Genomic DNA, 21,406 nt, shown 5'->3' on the forward strand with positions numbered 1-21,406 from the left:
CAACTCCCTCCAAAGATTCTCTATGGGGTTGAGATCTGGAGACTGGCTAGGCCACTGCAGGACCTTGAAATGCTTCTTACGAAGCCACTCCTTTGTTGCACGGGCGGTGTGTTTGGGATCATTGTCATGCTGAAAGACCCAGCCACGTTTCATCTTCAATGCCCTTGCTGATGGAAGGAGGTTTTCACTCAAAATCTCACGATACATGGCCCCATTCATTCTTTCCTTTACACGGATCAGTCGTCCTGGTCCCTTTGCAGAAAAACAGCCCCAAAGCATGATGTTTCCACCCCATGCTTCACAGTAGGTATGGTGTTCTTTGGATGCAACTCAGCATTCTTTGTCCTCCAAACACGACAAGTTGAGTTTTTACCAAAAAGTTATATTTTGGTTTCATCTGACCATATGACATCTTCTTCTGGATCATCCAAAAGCTCTCTAGCAAACTTCAGACGGGCCTGGACATGTTCTGGCTTAAGCAGGGGGACACGTCTGGCACTGCAGGATTTGAGTCCCTGGCGGCGTAGTGTGTTACTGATGGTAGGCTTTATTACTTTGGTCCCAGCTCTCTGCAGGTCATTCACTAGGTCCCCCCGTGTGGTTCTGGGATTTTTGCTCACCGTTCTTGTGATCATTTTGACCCCACGGGGTGAGATCTTGCGTGGAGCCCCAGATCGAGGGAGATTATCAGTGGTCTTGTATGTCTTCCATTTCCTAATAATTGCTCCCACAGTTGATTTCTTCAATCCAAGCTGCTTACCTATTGCAGATTCAGGATTCCCAGCCTGGTGCAGGTCTACAATTTTGTTTCTGGTGTCCTTTGACAGCTCTTTGGTCTTGGCCATAGTGGAGTTTGGAGTGTGACTGTTTGAGGTTGTGGACAGGTGTCTTTTTATACTGATAAGTTCAAACAGGTTCCATTAATACAGGTAACGAGTGGAGGACAGAGGAGCCTCTTAAAGAAGAAGTTACAGGTCTGTGAGAGCCAGAAATCTTGCTTGTTTGTAGGTGACCAAATACTTATTTTCCACCATAATTTGCAAATAAATGAATTAAAAATCCTACAATGTGATTTTCTGGATTTTTTCTTCTTATTTTGTCTGTCATAGTTGAAGTGTACCTATGATGAAAATTACAGGCCTCTCATCTTTTTAAGTGGGAGAACTTGCACAATTGGTGGCTGACTAAATACTTTTTTGCCCCACTGTATACAACACAGGAAATCATGTGTTTGACTGTACTGGGCCTTTAACAAACCATACAACTCTATGCTCAATGACCACTTTGAACAATTTACACAGTAAAACATGTTTTACTTAAACTGTGCAGATGCAAAGTTTGGTAACAGAATTACAGTAAAGGCTCCCTCAGTTGTATTCTGTTACCGAACTTTGTATCTGCGTAGTTCTTCCTATGAATGTGTTTCTGTAACATTTTTGAAATTGTTAAAAGTAGTAATTTTGCATAGAGTTCTATGGTTTGTGAAACTTTCAAATCAATGGTTTTTGTTTGGTATACATTCTAAAGTGAAAATGTGGACTCTTGTGTAGTTCTGTTAACATGGAATTGCCCGTATGCATAATGAGTCAACTTTGAGCACTTCTATCTCCTGATTGTTCTAGTATTTAGGTCCAAAATATCACTTTCTGACCACTTCTATGTGGACAAACATGTATGCAAGGTTTTGTTCAAAACAAAAGGGGTGCAGTCCAAAAGTGGTTGAAATCATATGGAACCACCCAACGGATGTGTATGTTTGCAGAGAGACTATACAAGCATATGGCTCTGTCGTCTGTGTGTGTGTACTGTCCAGTGAGTGTTGTGTCCAGTGTAATCCCTCTTCTGTGTTAAAGGAAAGGGACAGGACGTTATTGGGTCTTATCATCCCCCTCCCCCTTTCTTCATTTTTCTTCTTCCTTGATCCCATGGGTTGTTCATCTGGGTATGTATGTGTGTGTGTGTGTGGGATCTGTGTGTGTGTGTGGGATCTGTGTGTGTGTGTGTGTGTGGGTGCTCATGAGATATTGTCTTGTTTTTTTCCCTTTTCCTTGTTTTGAATGCTGCTGGGCTTCCAGATAGAAATATCTCCTTAACAGGAGAAACGCCTACACAACCCATATATGTGCGTTTACTGTCATAGACAGACGCACGCACACACAGACTTATCTTTCCCCTCTCTTTCTGTGACGCTGCCAGCAGTGAGCGAAGGAGAGGGAAACACTGTCGTGCGCAGCATGGTTTTAATTCTGCAATTCATTTTTAGTGGGACATCATCGGCATCAGCAGCATTTCATTTTGGAGCTGTGCTGTGGGAGTGGAGATTCAGATCTGTTCTGTACCCTTGGGCACCAATTACAATGCGGCTCTGATTATTCACCATTCTTATGTTATGGAAGAACAATCGCAGAAAAGCCCAGAAAGTGCTTTGTGTGTGTCAGTGTGGTCATGCATGGACGAACCAGATTGCATGTGTGTTGTTTGCAGATTAAAGAATGAAAACAAAGTTTTTATCAGATGCAGGAAGTTTGTGTAGGATGAGGTGAACATGGAGAGAGAGATGGAGAGCGATTTGAAGGGGAAACATCCATTTGTTTTGTCAAATGCCGGGGACCGCTATTGATTCCATTGGGAATCTTTGAGACAGGACTAGTTGATTTAAGAGGCTGGCTCTACGGCTGTTCTAAATGTAGACAAGGAAGATGCCACTCTCCTATTGGACAAAGGGGTAGTTTTGAGAACATTCGTTGGCCCTTGGAGTCAGGAGGAGGGAGGAGGATGAGGGTAGTGTGCTGTGCCGTGGCAACAATGGGCTCAGTGTTAGAGGCTTTTGGTTTGCCTGGAGGGGTGGTGGTTTGGGGAATGTCCTCATTCAGGACGGCTGCTTGCTTTCAGCCAGGACCTCCCCTCTCCCCAGCGCTTGGTAGCCCTGTCCCCCAAATCCCCAGTGCAATTACAAAAAGTGACAGACACCAGCTTTGTGACCAGTAGGTGATGCCAGCTGTTTGTGTGAGTGTGTGAGTACTTGAAAGAGACAGCAAAACATAAGGCAACATGCTGCCAAGTGCTCTCTCATCTCTGTTTTAAAGGCACAGCTCTTCTTTGCCTCAACTTCTTGTGTGATTGTGAACCATATCTAGCCAAACTATTCTCTTTAAGGACTTGTGTCGCCCACATGGCCACACAGATCCTGCTATTAGTTGCATTTCCTGTCTTAGTAGAGTGAAATGAATTATGGGTGTGGGGGTGTGAGAAAAGGCAGGAAAATGTTCCAAATCAATCCATAAGGAGGAGAGGCCCATTCCAATAAAACACTCCTCTGGCAGAGTGGCCCCTGTGGTTGTTTAGATCACCATGGGAAAGCTGGGATGTGGGGAGGCTGTAGAGTATTATGCTGTGGCCTGCCCGCCTCTGTCTCTCTACCTGCTGTTTCATATAGGCCTACACATTTTCTGTGCAGGTCCTTGCAGATTATAGGATCAGTAGGCTAGTGTGGGTGTGTGTGGTCTAGAAGCGGAACTGAAAATGCAGAGTTAGCTAGGCTTCCTCTCTGCGTGTCGATTCTGAGAAGGTGACAGAGTTTAACAGGAAGTCAGGCGGCGAGGTGGAGGAGGGACAGCAAGTCAAGATGCAGCAACATGGTCAGGTCTGACTGTAGTACATAGGGCTCAGTCAGTCAGGGCTCCAACTCAATCCTCTTCCTGTCTCTCTTCATGAACCTTTATGTTGTATGTAACTAACAAGCTGTGGAAACAATTTCCCGCTCAGTCATCATCACGTGACGAGGGCCTACTCTGCAGCACCCAGAAACAGCATCAATATGGAACCAGTCTGTCTCGCCCTCTGAACCATGGCTCCCCTTGTCTGTCACAAAGACTTAGAGCTAGGAAGGTCCTGTTGGGGTACTTTAAAAACTGGGCGCTCTTCTTTCCTCCCTTCCTTGAGGGTAATCGCATATCTGTGTGTTCTTGGATAAAAGAAAGGCAGAGTTTATATTACTTTGCTTTCACCAATCAAACCTGGTCAGATCAGTGACTATTGACTTTCAAAGGGGAGGGGTAGGTAGGGGTATCTCAACATTTTGGGGCCTTCCTTGAAGGAATGATTTGTAAGGAATGAATCTATTCTACAGCCTACATGTATTAGAACATAGCCAGTCCCCATCATGCCGTGACCAGTCCCCATCATGCCGTGGCCACATGCCGTGACCAGTCCCCATCATGCCGTGACCAGTCCCCATCATGCCGTGGCCAGTCCCCATCATGTCGTGGCCACATGCCGTGACCAGTCCCCATCATGCCTTGGCCAGTCAGTTAGCCCTTTCCACTGTGTTACTCAGAAAGCTGACTGAGCACGCTGATCTAAGGCCAAGTATTGATTGACACTCTGATAATTTGTGTCTGCATGCCGGCGATGTCTGGGACATTAATTTAGGTTGGGGAGAGAGAGGCAGGAGGCACTGTGACCTCATTCACCAGACTAAGATAATGGCCTCTACATGCTGCTGTACTGTTCTCTTGTTGAGTTTGAGGCCTTTTATATCCCTCTTTGTAAATAACTACATACAGTTGTCTTATAAAACCCACCACAGTCTTAACTACACCACTAGGCCTATACCAAATGTAGGCCTACAGTGAGTCTCAGTCACTAAATTCTCCAGCTTTTTAAAAACAGATTGAAGCGTCACACTGCTGCTCCTTTACAAGCATTTCGCTACATCCGTAGTAACATCTGCTAAATAAACTTTGAGGTGGAGGTTCCGTCATGATCTGGGGCGGTGTGTCACAGCATCATCGGACTGAGCTTGTCATTGCAGGCAATCTGTGCATTACAGGGAAGACATCCTCCTCCCTCATGTGGTACCCTTCCTGCAGGCTCATCCTGACATGACCCTTCAGCATAACAATGCCACCAGCCATACTTCTCGTTCTGTGCGTGATTTCTTGCAAGACAGGAATGTCAGTGTACTGCCATGGCCAGCGAAGAGCCCGGATCTCAATCCCATTGAGCACGTCTGGGACCTGTTGGATCGGAGGGTGAGGGCTAGGGCCATTCCCCCCAGAAATGTCCGGGAACTTGCAGGTGCCTTGGTGGAAGAGTGGGGTAACGTCTCACAGCAAGTACGGGCAAAGATGCACTGCAGTACTTAATGCAGCTGGTGGCCACATCAGATACTGGCCATTACTTTTGATTTTGACCCCCCCCCCCTTTGTTCAGGGACACATTATTCAATTTATGTTAGTGACATGCCTGTGGAACTTGTTCAGTTTATGTCTCAGTTGTTGAATCTTGTTATATTCCTACAAATATTTGCACATGTTAAGTTTGGGAAAGGACCACTCCCCCTCTTCCCTTGTTTACACTCACAGCTGATAAATCTGATATCTTGAGATTTATTGTAGGATCACTGTTTAGACACGTATTGGAGAAAGACCTGGTCAGTATTTGGGGAGACTTGCATTGGCCCTGCTTGTGTTTTGGACATGTATCCACGTGTGTTGATGTTTGAATGTCATACGAGGGCAGTGCAGGTTTCCTCTACTGTTCTATTATTAGGCTAAGTAGGATCGGTGAACGACCAAGGATCTATAGAGGAGGATTAGTGAATGACTTCAATCTGACCCCTTCTTCTTTCTCCCTTCAACTCAGCCTCCGCTGGTTCAGGCCATCTTCAATGGAGACCCTGAGGAGATACGCATGCTTATCTACAAATCGGAAGACATCAACGCTCTGGTAAGACCACTAGACATTGAGGCTCTACAATGAGAACGCTGTCAGTAACCAGGTTGCCTACCTTTTTATGCGATTTAAAATACATGTCGGATAGAAAATGTCAAGACCGGCCTGATGGTAAACTTTCCAAATGTCGACAAAACAAAATATGCTAAATAAGGTGTGATCTTTTTGTTTCTGTAAAATTAATTATGTTGAGAAATGGCGTTGGAAATGTTTTTATTCGCAAATATTGATGTAATAATCATAATATTGAAGTAAACTTGGAGTCACGCGATAATACGTTGTGTGGTCCTCCCACTACGACTCAGGAAAGCTTGCAGCAACAGATGAAATAAGTTATGATGAACTTCACAGGGTGGTGAAAGTGCACAGTGATGAGCTTGATACTTCTTTCCAATAAATATCAAGGTTCTGATTCTGGTGACATGATGATCGATTCTTGGCTGCCGTTTGACAAGTAAAATTACTCTTTTTCTCTTTTGTCATTAATAGTCTCATCATGTAGGCTATACACTCGCTGTATCTTCCAGCTGTTGGCTGGAGCGCACGTGCCAAGACCACAGTGAGCACATTCGCTATTCAGTATAACACGGAACCCAAACTGTGCGTGCGCCATCGTGCATAAATGTATTTTGTCCCCCCACACCAAACACGATCACGACACGCAGGTTAAAATCAATATCAAATATTAAAATATCAAAATCAAAACAGACTTTGAACCAATTATATTAATTTGGGGACAGGTCGAAAAGCATTAAACATTTATGGCAATTTAGCTAGCTAGATTGCACTTGCTAGCTAATTTGTCCTATTTAGCTAGCTTGCTGTTGCTAGCTAATTTGCCCAGGGATATAAACATTGAGTTGTTACTTTACCTGAAATGCACAAGGTCCTCTACTCCGACAATTAATCCACACATAAAACGGTCAACCGAATCGTTTCTAGTCATCTCTCCTCCTTCCAGGCTTTTTCTTCTCTTGACTTTATTGCAATTGGCAACTTTCATAAATTAGGTGCATTACCACCACTGACCTTGTTCGTATTTTAGTCTCCCACGTGGGTATAACCAATGAGGCACCAATCAAGATGGCACGTGGGTACCTGCTTCTATAAACCAATGAGGAGATGGGAGAGGCAGGACTTGCAGCGGGATCTGCGTCACAAATAGAATTTATTTCTATTTTAGCCCTTGGCAACGCAGACGCTCGTTGGCGCGCACGAGCAGTGTGGGTGCAATAATTGAATAATATAGATTTCTACATCTATTTTGCGACGCGAGCAGTGTAGTCAGCCTGTTACGCAACATGTTTTGTGACAAAACTATCAGTGGAGTTGAAAATGCGATGTAAACCCATTTACCTCTTATGTTTTATCCTGTACATGGGAATTTAACCACACAAGTTATTTTATGTGTTCTCCGTCACCACACACAGCCTTTAATCTGCAACAAGTCAATTTGATGCAAACACATCTCTGGTGGGAAAATGCACATATTGTTTTTATGTGTATTTTAGAATATTTGCATGAAAATATGTTGCCAATTTGATGGAAGCCTAGCCAGTGTCCAGTTTTAGATGTGTTTTTTTGTTTGAGAGGCAGTGGAGTGCCGGGCCAGCTGGATTTGAGGGGTTGTTTTGTGTGCTAAATGGCCAGTGGCCACCAGGATAATGGATATTTTGACACAGCGCGCAGTAACCATTTGCTTAGCTCATCGCATATATTAACTGTTAGAATTAGCCTAGCACAGAAGAGGCTCGAACTCCACACCAAGCTAACTGTCATACCCATGGGCTCTGAAAATGTTTCCCTTGCCATTGTAGATGGAGTTGGGCTCTTTGGCCTAACTCTGCCTAAAATGTCTGACTTCAGTTGGGTTAAACTGTACAAAAAATTGTACCAGTGCTCCTGGATGTTGTACACACAATATATATATATATATCTCCTAATAAATCTCCCTCCCTACCACTCTCATCCAGGATGCAGACAAGCGTACCCCGCTCCATGCTGCAGCCTTTCTGGGTGATGCTGAGATCACTGAGCTTCTCATCCTCTCCGGTAAACCAACTTCGTTCCACGGTCTTTCTCCTCCTCTCTCTCGCTCTCCCTCTCCCCTCACACAATATCCCCTGTTTTACAGCCTTAGCAACAAAAAAATAAGAATTTATATGGTTACAGTGTGTGGAGTAGAAAGTATCTTTTATCACATTGTTTGGAGAATGTGGCTCTACGATCTTTCGTTTTCCCTCCCTGCTAATGCTAGATTGCTTCTCTTTATATTTCTCTCTGTCTCCATCTGTAGGGGCGCGGGTCAACGCCAAAGACAACATGTGGCTCACCCCTCTACACCGCGCGGTGGCATCCCGTAGCGAGGTGGGTCGGTGGATACACACACACACACACACACACACACCCACCCACCCACACTGCATGGGGTCTACTCAGTGTACTGTGGCCCTGACACACACACACACATTTCTCATGACATACAGTGACAGGCCAAACAGCATGGCGACACATTCTCAGGGCCCCATGCTGAGACTCAGGTGGTAAGATGCTAAACTAAGCCAAAGCTGCCAAGCAGGATCTGTGGTGGAGAGGAGAGGACACTCGACTACCGTCACCAGTCTGACCATCGTCGAACACTCTCTGCACATTCAGCATAAAAACTAGAACCAGACCGATAGCAGAGCCGTATCAATTTATCAACACAGCCAACACAATACTCTTGTGTCAGTCCCCTGGAGTGAAAGTGGTAGTTCAACATGGCTAGGATAGCTTAGGATCGACTGAATCACTAATGTGTGTGCCTGTGTATGAACTATGAATATGTGCATCTTGGTTTATGTCTATAAATGAATGCATAGGTTTATTAAATGCCTAGTTGTTGAATGTTTGCATGTTTTTAAAGGCATTTCCTGTATACATGTTCGTCTCTCTATGCTGCTTACAGAATAAACACATTGTACCATCTCTCCTCATACGTCATGTTGTTCTATCACGCTGGTCTACAGGAGGCCGTTCGCGTGCTGATCCGTCACTCTGCTGATGTGAATGCCCGGGATAAGAACTGGCAGACGCCGCTTCACGTTGCCGCGGCCAACAATGCCCTGCGCTGCGCTGAGGTCATCATCCCCCTGCTGAGCAGCGTCAATGTGTCAGACCGCGGGGGGCGCACCGCCCTGCACCACGCTGCCCTCAACGGGCACACTGAGGTACTACAGACTGGGGGATATTTTTTTTTTTTACATCTCTTATGTACAGCCATACAAATGCTCACAGTTAGGCTCAGGCCCAATGCATTTCACTTCCTGAAATCAACCTCCAGTGAGACTATCACCTAGGGCCTAGGCACTCCATGTACACTGAGCAGAAATATAAATGCAACATGCAACAATTTCTAAGATTTTACAGAGTTACAGTTCATATCAGGATATGAATCATTTGAAATGAATTTATTAGGCCCTAATCTGTAGGGGTTTTACATGACTGGGAATACTGATGCATCTGTTGGTCAGAAATACCTTACAAAAGGTAGGGTAGTGGATCAGCAAACCAGTCAGTATCTGGTGTGACCACCATTTGCCTCATGCAGCGCGACACATCTCCTTCACATAAAGTTAATGAGACTGATGATTTGTGGAATGTTGTCCCACTCCTCTTCAATGGCTGTGCGAAGTTGCTGGATATTGACGGGAACTGGGACACGCTGTCGTACACGATCCAGAGCATCCCAAACATGCTCAATGGGTGACGTCTGGTGAGTTTGCAGGCCATGGAAGAACAGGGACATTTTGAGCCTCCAGGAATTGTGTACAGATCCTTGTGACATGGGGCCATGCATTATCAGGCTGAAACATGAGATGATGGTGGCGGATGAATGACACGACAATGGGCCTCAGGACCTTGTCACGGTTTCTCTGTGCATTCAAATTGCCATCGATAAAATGCAATTGTGTTCGTTGTCCATAGCTTATGACTGCCCATACCATAACCCCACTGCCACCATGGGGCACTCTGTTCACAACGTTGACATCAGCAAGCCGCTCGCCCACACGACGCCATACACGCTGTCTGCGGTTGGACGCACTCCCAAATTCTCTAAAATGACTTTGGATGTGACTTATGGCAGAGAAATTAACATTAAATTCTTTGGCAACTGCCTTGGTGTACATTCCTGCAGTCAGCATGCCAATTGCGCGCTACCTCAACTTGAGACTTCTGTGGCATTGTGTTGTGTGCCAAAACTACACATTTTTAGAATGGCCTTTTATTGTCCCCAGTACAAGGTGCACCTGTTAATGATCATGCTGTTTAATCAGCTTCTTGATATGCCACACCTGTCAGGTGAATGGATTATCTTGGCAAAGGAGAAATGCTCACTAACAGGGATGTAAACAAATTTGTGCAAACAATTTAAGGGAAATACGCTTTTTGTGCTTAGAAAATCACCAAAAATGTCCATATTTATTTATTTCAGCTCATGAAACATGGGACCAACACTTTACATGTTGCGTTTATATTTTCATTAATTGTAGATCTGAAAGACTTGGATAGAGGTGTAGGCAATGTGGTAATGGTGCCATCTTGCCCTCGGAATGGCTAGTGAGTGACAACAACTGTATTAAAATATTTTTGTGTCCAGAAAAAAACAGTCCCACACAAGCATCATAGTAGGTAGTAAAGGTAAAGTCACACAGGCACATATTTGAATTGCTGTTTTTGCTTAAACACTAGTCTGATTGACGTATTTAGAATGCTTACATAAAGAGCCTCGTCCACTCTTGGCCCTCTGAGGCACACGCACACACACATACACATACACATACACACACACAGACCTGACTCACCACTGAAAAACAAACCGCTCACACTCCCTCCTTTCCACTCTCTTTCTGTCTCTCACTATCTTTTCCCCTCTCCATTTCAGATGGTTAACCTGCTACTGGCTAAGGGAGCCAACATTAATGCCTTCGATAAGAAAGATGGCCGCGCCCTGCACTGGGCAGCATATATGGGTGAGACATATATGCCTCTTTGTACCAAGTCAGCCTCAGGCATTCATATCTTCATTCGTGAAACGGAAATGATATGTATGAGTCATCTAATAGTCAGAAAACAGAGCCAAACAACATTGGTTGCTTTCTTGTGGGATTGCTCTTATCCCTGAACAGTTGATGGAGACATTATGATTTTGAATGGTTACTTTCTTGTAAGATTCCTCATATTGCTGAACATATGATGGTAATATTAGTTTTTTAAACGGAGGACTGTACAGTGAGTGTGCTGTGGTGTGCCCCCTGCAGGTCATCTGGATGTAGTGTGTCTGCTGGTCAGCCAGGGGGCAGAGGTCAGCTGTAAGGATAAACGTGGTTACACCTCTCTACACACGGCCGCTTCTAACGGTCAGATCGCTGTGGTCAAACACCTGCTCAACCTGGCCGTGGAGGTATGGGGAAATGGACACACACACATGCATACACACACACATACACACACACACATGCAGACACACACACATGCACACATACACACATACATACATACATACATACATACATACATACATACATACATACAGTGCCTTGCGAAAGTATTCGGCCCCCTTGAACTTTGCGACCTTTTGCCACATTTCAGGCTTCAAACATAAAGATATAAAACTTTATTTTTTTGTGAAGAATCAACAACAAGTGGGACACAATCATGAAGTGGAACGACATTTATTGGATATTTCAAACTTTTTTAACAAATCAAAAACAGAAAAATTGGGCGTGCAAAATTATTCAGCCCCCTTAAGTTAATACTTTGTAGCGCCACCTTTTTCTGCGATTACAGCTGTAAGTCGCTTGGGGTATGTCTCTATCAGTTTTGCACATCGAGAGACTGACATTTTTTCCCATTCCTCCTTGCAAAACAGCTCGAGCTCAGTGAGGTTGGATGGAGAGCATTTGTGAACAGCAGTTTTCAGTTCTTTCCACAGATTCTCGATTGGATTCAGGTCTGGACTTTGACTTGGCCATTCTAACACCTGGATATGTTTATTTTTGAACCATTCCATTGTAGATTTTGCTTTATGTTTTGGATCATTGTCTTGTTGGAAGACAAATCTCCGTCCCAGTCTCAGGTCTTTTGCAGACTCCATCAGGTTTTCTTCCAGAATGGTCCTGTATTTGGCTCCATCCATCTTCCCATCAATTTTAACCATCTTCCCTGTCCCTGCTGAAGAAAAGCAGGCCCAAACCATGATGCTGCCACCACCATGTTTGACAGTGGGGATGGTGTGTTCAGGGTGATGAGCTGTGTTGCTTTTACGCCAAACATAACGTTTTGCATTGTTGCCAAAAAGTTCAATTTTGGTTTCATCTGACCAGAGCACCTTCTTCCACATGTTTGGTGTGTCTCCCAGGTGGCTTGTGGCAAACTTTAAACAACACTTTTTATGGATATCTTTAAGAAATGGCTTTCTTCTTGCCACTCTTCCATAAAGGCCAGATTTGTGCAATATACGACTGATTGTTGTCCTATGGACAGAGTCTCCCACCTCAGCTGTAGATCTCTGCAGTTCATCCAGAGTGATCATGGGCCTCTTGGCTGCATCTCTGATCAGTCTTCTCCTTGTATGAGCTGAAAGTTTAGAGGGACGGCCAGGTCTTGGTAGATTTGCAGTGGTCTGATACTCCTTCCATTTCAATATTATCGCTTGCACAGTGCTCCTTGGGATGTTTAAAGCTTGGGAAATCTTTTTGTATCCAAATCCGGCTTTAAACTTCTTCACAATAGTATCTCGGACCTGCCTGGTGTGTTCCTTGTTCTTCATGATGCTCTCTGCGCTTTTAACGGACCTCTGAGACTATCACAGTGCAGGTGCATTTATACGGAGACTTGATTACACACAGGTGGATTGTATTTATCATCATTAGTCATTTAGGTCAACATTGGATCATTCAGAGATCCTCACTGAACTTCTGGAGAGAGTTTGCAGCACTGAAAGTAAAGGGGCTGAATAATTTTGCACGCCCAATTTTTCAGTTTTTGATTTGTTAAAAAAGTTTGAAAAATCCAATAAATGTCGTTCCACTTCATGATTGTGTCCCACTTGTTGTTGATTCTTCACAAAAAATACAGTTTTATATCTTTATGTTTGAAGCCTGAAATGTGGCAAAAGGTCGCAAAGTTCAAGGGGGCCAAATACTTTCGCAAGGCACTGTACGTACATACATACATAAATACATAAATCATGTGGATGTTGACTTGCTCTCCGCTCCTCTGTGACTGCAGATAGATGAGACCAATGCGTTTGGTAACACAGCTCTACACTTGGCCTGTTTCAACGGTCAGGATGCTGTGGTCAGTGAGCTGATAGACTACGGGGCTAACGTCAGCCAGCCCAACAACAAGGGTTTCACCCCCCTGCACTTCGCTGCAGCCTCCACCCACGGAGCCCTCTGTCTGGAGTTCCTGGTCAACAACGGGGCTGACGTCAACGTCCAGGTGAGGACAGACACTGTTTCTATCTTGGAGAGAATGGATGGTCAGACTAGCTAGGTTTCCATCAATTTGTGGAAAGATTTTCAAGTGAATATTGTAATATTCGCACAAAAAAATGGGGATTTTACCAGCGGAGGTGTGTTTCCATCAAACTGGCTTCTTGTAGTGCACATAAAAAGCACTTTGTCGTGTAACTGTTCATTGACCAAATAAAAAGCAGAAGTTCTATCAGACTTTTTAACTCTATCAGTGGTTATAACTCTATCAGTGGTTATAACTCTATCAGTGGTTATAACTCTTATCAAAATGTCTGTGATAAACAGCAAATGTGGCCACTGGTCTTGCCACATGCGCTCCAGCCAACAGCTGGTAGATACAGTGCAGACGTACATGATGAGATTATGTATAAGAGCAGGATCATTTGTATTTGTCAATTGGGAGCCAAGCACCGATCATGTCACCAGCATACAAATGAAGACCCTCAATATTTATTGGAAAGCAGCATCAAGCTCATCACTGTGCACTTTCACCACCTGTGAAGTTCATCATAACTTATTTCATCTGTAGCCTAAGGAAGTGTGCATGCTTTTCCAAGTCGTAGCAGGAGGACCAGACATTATAGCATTGTGGGTCGGCAAGTTTACTGCGTCATGGTTATTCTATCAACTGCCATTTGTCGGGTGATGGATCGGTCTTTCTGTGACTGACTCTCCTGTTAGTCTTTATGTCAGTCTATTCCACTGTGGGTATCACTCCCATATTTTCTCTTAGAGTCGGGATGGGAAGAGCCCCCTCCACATGACAGCGGTCCATGGCCGCTTCACTCGCTCCCAGACACTCATCCAGAATGGTAAGACCTGTGTGTGTGTGTGTGTGTGAGATCAGTAGTATTATTATAAGTATCCTTATTAACCAAACTGTGCTGTCTGTACTGTAGGTGGGGAGATTGACAGTGTGGACAAGGATGGAAACACTCCTCTTCACATCGCTGCTCGCTATGGTCACGAGCTCCTCATTAACACACTCATCACCAGTGGAGCCGACTGCACAAGGTGTGTGTGGAATGGATACTTGGATCCCTTTTCCTTCACTTGTTTTGGTGTATTTAATATAGCAGTACAGCATGTATGTATAGTAAAGACCTCACCTCGCTCTCTGTCTCGCTCTCTGTCTCGCTCTCTCTCTGTCTCGCTCTCTCTCTGTCTCGCTCTCTCTCTGTCTCGCTCTCTCTCTGTCTCGCTCTCTCTCTGTCTCGCTCTCTCTCTGTCTCGCTCTCTCTCTGTCTCGCTCTCTCTCTCTGTCTCGCTCTCTCTCTGTCTCGCTCTCTCTCTCTGTCTCGCTCTCTCTCTGTCTCGCTCTCTCTCTGTCTCGCTCTCTCTCTGTCTCGCTCTCTCTCTGTCTCGCTCTCTCTCTCTGTCTCGCTCTCTCTCTGGCTCGCTCTCGCTCTCTCTCTGGCTCGCTCTCGCTCTCTCTCTGGCTTGCTCTCGCTCTCTCTCTGGCTCGTTCTCGCTCTCTCTCTGGCTCGCTCTCGCTCTCTCTCTGGCTCGTTCTCTGGCTCGCTCTCTGTCTCGCTCTCTGGCTCGCTCTCTGGCTCGCTCTCTCTCTGGCTCGCTCTCTCTCTGGCTCGCTCTCGCTCTCTCTCTGGCTCGCTCTCGCTCTCTCTGGCTCGCTCTCTCTCTCTCTCTCTCTCTCTCTCTGGCTCGCTCGCTCTCTCTCTCTCTGGCTCGCTCGCTCTCTCTCTCTCTCTCTGGCTCGCTCGCTCGCTCTCTCTCTCTCTGGCTCGCTCGCTCTCTCTCTGGCTCTCTCTCTCTCTCTGGCTCTCTCTCTCTCTCTGGTTCGCTCTCTCTCTCTGGTTCGCTCTCTCTCTCTGGTTCGCTCTCTCTCTCTGGTTCGCTCTCTCTCTCTGGTTCGCTCTCTCTCTGGTTCGCGCTCTCTCTCTCTGGTTCGCTCTCTCTCTCTGGTTCGCGCTCTCTCTCTGGTTCGCGCTCTCTCTCTGGTTCGCGCTCTCTCTCTGGTTCGCGCTCTCTCTCTGGTTCGCTCTCTCTCTCTGGTTCGCTCTCTCTCTCTTTCTCTCTGGCTCGCTCTCTCTCTGGCTCGCTCTCTCTCTCTCTCTGCCTCTGTCTCTCTGCAGACGAGGAGTCCATGGTATGTTCCCTCTGCACCTGGCGGCAATGAACGCCCACTCAGACTGCTGCCGGAAGCTGCTCTCCTCAGGTAACCTACCAGCACCAGCACAAAGCCATTGGCTGTGTGTACCCTGTTTTACCCTCTTCCTTGGACGAAGAACAGGAATGTCTTATTGCTGCTTTCCAGTCCTGAATTCCTCTACAGGGGGAACTATTCAGCCTGGGTCAGATTGAAGTCACATTGTTCCTCTAACAGCAATACAAGGCAATGGGCATACAAACACAGGCAGGCATTGGGCCAGCATACAGAGATGGTCTGATCAGGCATTGGGCCAGCATACAGAGATGGTCTGATCAGGCATTGGGCCAGCATACAGAGATGGTCTGATCAGGCATTGGGCCAGCATACAGAGATGGTCTGATCAGGCATTGGGCCAGCATACAGAGATGGTCTGATCATGCATTGGGCCAGCATACAGAGATGGTCTGATCAGGCATTGGGCCAGCATACAGAGATGGTCTGATCATGCATTGGGCCAGCATACAGAGATGGTCTGATCAGGCATTGGGCCAGCATACAGAGATTGTATGATCAGGCATTGGGCCAGCATACAGAGATGGTCTGATCAGGCATTTCTAGTGGTTTCTCTCCTTGCAGACAAGACTTTGGCTAAGCCAGTGCTCCTCTTGAAATAAGAGACCTGATTGTTTGATAGATACTGGCAAACCTCTATCTAGAGACAATTTTGGCTCCAGTCTGGAAGTCTCAGGCTCTGTTTGAAAGGAGCTGTGCAGTTTCATTTGACTGTGGGGTCAGACACATACGGTAGGAGGAAATTGAGCTCTGTGAGGGCTCTGAGGCCTCTACTGTAGGAAATCAACAAAGGAAGGCCTTTGATGTTGAGTGATTTACATGAGCTGGAGCACTCTGTGCAGCTGCACAGTTTTATTTGTGCTGAGGAGACAGCTGGCTTGAACCTCAGGGTTAGAGGGGTGGTTTAAGGGCAATATTCATAGCCTTCAGTATCCATAGCTGTTAACCCCCCTCCCCCTTAATTGACTAGAATGGTTTGACCCAGCATACTCAGATTCTAGGTAAGACCAAAGTGTGACAGCGTGATGGGGATGCAAATAGAACTCTGCACGAACACTCCTTAACTTATAGCATGCTTCCCCTGCCTACAGTCTTTCTCTCTTTTTCTGTTTTGTGTGCTTTCAGAGTATAAGTACGTGTAGAAGTAAGAGTATTAGACTATCTCAGCATGTGTGTTTTCTAGCCTGCCTTTCTCTCACCTTACCTCACCTTGTAATCCTGTGTGTTTTCCTGCGTTAACAGCCGTCTCTTTCTCCACCTCCCTGTCCTGTGTGTCTCTCCCACTTTCTTCCTCTGTCTGTTTTCCCTGCTATGTGGCTGTATGTTGCCTCTCTCTCTGTGTACATCACCCCCTGTAGGAAGGAGGTATAGCATAATGTGTCCCCTCAGTAACGACCCCTCGTCCTCGGCTCTGTCTGCAGGCTTCCAGATCCACACCCCAGACGCACTGGGGAGGACATGTCTACACGCTGCCGCCGCCGGGGGGTGAGTGTGTGTGTGTGTGTGTCTGAGTAAGATAAATACCTGCACACTAGTGTGTATGCTCCTGTACATTATTTCAACATTTCTGTCAGAAGGGCTTCATCGGGTGTTTGTGTCTGTACATTTTGCTTCATGTCACTGTACTCTTCAAAACAGAATTTGTCATGATTCTGAAATGTCTTCTCCTCTTCCTCTCCCTCTGTTTCGTTCTGCAGTAATGTGGAGTGTGTGAAGTTGCTTCTGAGCAGCGGTGGGGACCATAACCGGAGGGACAAGTGTGGCAGGTGGGTTCTCTTAGAGGGCAGGTAGAAGGGTGGGGGAGGTCTGAGGTAGGGCCAGATGAACGGGGCCTTAGTGGGGACAGTGAATTGGTGTGTATGGACGACAGTTGTTGAAAGCTGTTTCTTACTGAGCTGAAGACCCTGCTGAAAGGAGATCTTGGAGAAAGAGAACAGAGCTTAGAGTGGGGGCTGCATCCGTTTGTGGTCTTTTTCTGTCAGTTCCTCTCTCCAGTTCCTGTGTAGGTGTGTTTGTGTGGTCACAGCCATTTCCTCAGTCCTCTGACTCAACACTTTAGTTAACTCTCTTCAACCTTTTTAGATCTCTAAAGTGTGAATCAAATCAATGTGCAGACATTTACGCTGTCCTTCTGTGTGTGTCTGACCATCTCTCTGTGTGTGTCTGGCCATCTCTCTGTGTGTGTCTGGCCATCTCTCTGTGTGTGTCTGGCCATCTCTCTGTGTGTGTCTGGCCATCTCTGTGTGTGTGTCTCTCTCTCTCTCCAGGACCCCTCTCCACTATGCGGCTGCCAGTCGTCACTATCAGTGCCTGGAGACCCTGGTGTCGTGTGGGACCTGCATTAATGCCACTGACCAGTGGGGGCGCTCTGCCCTGCACTACGCAGCTGCCTCCGACCTGGACAGAAGGTGAAGCTCCCTGACCAGACTTAGTGACGAATCCTAACTTCCGCATTAGAGTTAAATTCCCACTTAGTCTCCCATTTACAGCAATGCATGACTAAGTGAACATTTGCCTTACATGCACACCTCACAAAGCGTGCACGAGCTTTGCAAAATAAACGTACACTTGTTATTCAATAGTTTCACCCACACCGCTCGCTCATGTGAACAAGTGTCTGCGTAGCCAAGTGCTAAAACATGGTTCTAATTGAGAGGCTCGATGCGCTGAAAGTCCCCTCATTGGTTATCAGGAAGATACAAACCCACGTGGATGCTTGAAAGACCAATGAGGAGAGATTCATTAAAGATGACTAACTATGAACTAACTAGGTGTCTGTACGTACTCGGGATGGGCACAGTTATTCTAATATCCGAATGGGCGTTAGTATTCGATCGCGTGTGATTATACATTTTTATAGTTAGCACTGTCAACAGCCTACAGTTCTGAGGACGCACAAAGTAATTGTTTTATTTTCAAGTTAATTGTCTCTCCTGTTGCGCTTTAGATGAAAAGGCATCCAGTGCATTTCACCCTCCAGTCAGCCCTGACAACGGTAGTCTGTTGTATTTTCTTCAAATAGCCTAGTGATAACAGGCACACATCGAACGGAGATTTCACAATACCTGACACAGATCAATGCAGAACGTTTTTGGAAACGGACTCTATCACAGTGGACATCAGACATCTCTGTCACTGTTGCTGACTGTTAGCTGAAAACTACCAGAGGATACAAGTCAAAAACCTATCTGGATATCCAAAGAAATGTTATAATATTATTTGAATTGTGAAGTCATTTCAAATGTCCATCCCAAGTCTGCTGCCTAGTCTGTCCAGTGTTCACACCCCTGAGTAGTCTTAATACCAGGACATTTAGCACAGCTGTAAACGCCTGATGACCCTGAATACGAACCCTGAATTCTAGATGGAGGGTCCATCTAAACCCCACTTTTCTCATAGGTTTTATTTTTGCATAAGCTATTGTCAGAAAAAATGGTAAATGCAGAATGTCGTAATATTTTTCTGCTGTGTGTGTCTTGTGAAGGCGACGTCAGGCTCTGGAGCCAGAGAGTGAAGGGGTGCAGGCAGAGAAGGAGAAGGAGGCTGCACTGTGAGTACACAATTTTATTTCTACGAGTATTATTCTATCTCTATTTGAGAACGACCCTATCTCTCTCTTTCTCTACTCTGTGTACACAGACCAGTTCAGACAGACAATACCTTCTGTCATTGTCTCTCAGCTTGTTTGAATAGCTTTTGCATGTGTCTGTTGAACATGTCTGACTCTCTCTCTCTCTCTCTCCCGCATATCACCTCCCAGTCTGAGGCTTTTTTCACTTTTGAAGGAACATTTTATTTTAGTGTTTGCGTCTGACGATGTTGTCTTTTTCTACTAGATGTCTGGAGTTCCTGTTGCAAAGTGGTGCTACTGCCTCTCTGAAAGACAAGCAGGGCTATAGTCCTGTCCACTATGCTGCAGCCTATGGCCACAGACACTGTCTAGAGCTGGTGAGCACACACACACTCTCACGCTTATGCAAAATCTGCGCAAGCCACACATGAAGAAAATCAATTTTTTGAGGGTTATATAATCTAGAGATGGCTCTTGTCATTTGCCCCATCCGCTAGTTAATGGAATCTGTGTGTAGAGCTTCAACTACAGTTTCACAAGATATCGCCAATACACGCAGCTCACAAATACCACTTAGGGAATTTAAATGATTTGTTTTGATGTGAACTGTGTAGTCTGTGGTTGTGGTTTCAGCTGTTGGACCGAGACGAGAGTCAACAGGAGCACCCAGAATCTCTGTGTGCCAGGAGCCCCCTGCACCTCGCTGTGAGTCATTATCATACGCAGGCATACATTATCACATATCCACTCTAGCCATGCATTATAAAGGGGGTGAAGAGGGTTTTCTTCCTGATCTTTTGACCTGAGCAGGAGAAAGACTAGTTATTTGGTCAATGGATAACTGGCGTTATCACTTACATACAGCCATACATACAGTACCACAGAGTATACATTGCAAGGACTGTGTCTTTGAAAGCCAACAGCTGGCATGTGTGTAATCTGTCTGTGTCTCTCCATCCTCCAGGCGTACCACGGCCATGCCCAGGCTCTGGAGGTGTTGCTGCAGGGGGAGAGGGAAGTGGACCAGGGGGACGAGGCTGGTCGTACTCCTCTGGCCCTAGCGGCCCTCAGGGGCCACACGGACTGTGTCCACACCCTCCTCAGCCAGGGGGCCTCGCCACGCACCACAGATACCAACAGGGGACGCACCCCTGTACACCTAGCAGGTAATGGAGACCAGTGTGTGCGTGTTTGTCAGAATTTGAAATACTCTTTTTTTTTTTTTTTTTTTTTTTTGTGGTCCTGTCACAGGAGGTTGGTGGCACCTACATTTGGGAGGATGGGCACGTGGTAATGACTGGAGCTAGAGTGGAATGGTATCAAATACATCAGACATATGGTTTCCATGTGCCATTCCATTTGCTCCATTCTGGACATTATTATGAGCCGTTCTCCACTCAGCAGCCTCCACAGGTCCGTGTGCACTAGATCTGTACTCAGTTTCCTCTGTCTGACTTTCTCTCTCTCTCTCTCTCCCTCCTCTCTGTCCTTAGTGATGAATGGCCATACCTCGTGTGTACGCCTCCTGCTGGATGACCAAGACAGTGCAGACCTGGTGGATGCTGCAGACTCTCGGGGACAGTGAGTTGACCAATCCATTCTTCTATCCATCTATTGTACATCTATTGGATTGGTTTTAGAAACATGTTGACCATTCATGTACAATGAACAAAAATATAAACACTACTTCTGAAGTGTTGGTCCCATGTTTCATCAGCTGAAATTAAACATCCCAGAAATGTTCCATACACACAAAGCTTATTTCTCTCAAAGTTTGTGCACAAATTTGTTTACATCATTGTTAGTGAGCATTTTTCCTTTGCCACACCTGTCATTCACAAGTGTGGCATATCAAGAAGCTGATTAGACCGCATGATTATTACACAAGTGCACCTTGTGCTGGGGACAATAAAAGGACATTCTAAAATGTGCTGTTTTGTCACACAACACAAGGCCACAGATGTCTCATGTTTTGAGGTAGCGTGCAATTGGCATGCTGACTGCAGGAATGTCCACCAGAACTATTGCCAGATAATTTAATGTTAATTTCTCTGCCATAAGCTGCATCCAACTTCCTTTTAGAGAATTTGGCAGTACATCCAACCACATGTAACCACGCCAGCCCAGGACCGCCAGATCCGGCTTCTTCACCTGCGGGATCGTTTGAGACCAGCCACTGGGACAGCTGATGAGACTGGGTTTCCACAACCAGTCAGAAACATCTCAGGAAAGCTCATCTGCGTGCTCGTTGTCTTCACCAGGGTCTTCGATGTCCACTGGCACACTGGAGAAGTCTGCTCTTCACGGATTAATCCCAATTTCAACTGTACTGGGCAGATGGCAGACAGCGTGTACGGCATCGTGTGGGCGAGCGGCTTGCTGATGTCAACGTTGTGA

General features: G+C 45.8%; 1 protein-coding gene across 3 annotated transcripts in view; it reads left to right on the forward strand.

Annotated features, from left to right (window-relative positions):
- Positions 1–21,406, forward strand: part of ankrd44 (ankyrin repeat domain 44) — a 33,780-nt gene that overhangs the window by 2,161 nt on the left and 10,213 nt on the right. For 2 of the 3 annotated variants that reach the window (XM_036974662.1, XM_036974666.1), the window contains exons 2-19: positions 5,647–5,730; positions 7,710–7,788; positions 8,033–8,103; positions 8,745–8,945; positions 10,661–10,748; positions 11,037–11,179; positions 13,009–13,221; positions 13,990–14,068; positions 14,156–14,270; positions 15,350–15,432; positions 16,797–16,923; positions 17,136–17,204; positions 17,706–17,846; positions 18,923–18,988; positions 19,275–19,386; positions 19,643–19,714; positions 19,974–20,175; positions 20,503–20,590. In XM_036974662.1, the coding sequence (XP_036830557.1) occupies positions 5,647–5,730; positions 7,710–7,788; positions 8,033–8,103; positions 8,745–8,945; positions 10,661–10,748; positions 11,037–11,179; positions 13,009–13,221; positions 13,990–14,068; positions 14,156–14,270; positions 15,350–15,432; positions 16,797–16,923; positions 17,136–17,204; positions 17,706–17,846; positions 18,923–18,988; positions 19,275–19,386; positions 19,643–19,714; positions 19,974–20,175; positions 20,503–20,590 (2,033 nt within the window). The remainder of the gene's footprint in view (positions 1–5,646; positions 5,731–7,709; positions 7,789–8,032; positions 8,104–8,744; positions 8,946–10,660; positions 10,749–11,036; positions 11,180–13,008; positions 13,222–13,989; positions 14,069–14,155; positions 14,271–15,349; positions 15,433–16,796; positions 16,924–17,135; positions 17,205–17,705; positions 17,847–18,922; positions 18,989–19,274; positions 19,387–19,642; positions 19,715–19,973; positions 20,176–20,502; positions 20,591–21,406) is intronic. The other variant, XM_036974663.1, reaches the window with a different exon arrangement.

The sequence above is a fragment of the Oncorhynchus mykiss genome, chromosome 3 (assembly GCF_013265735.2).
Source record: "Oncorhynchus mykiss isolate Arlee chromosome 3, USDA_OmykA_1.1, whole genome shotgun sequence".
NCBI classification, from domain to species: Eukaryota; Metazoa; Chordata; class Actinopteri; order Salmoniformes; family Salmonidae; genus Oncorhynchus; species Oncorhynchus mykiss.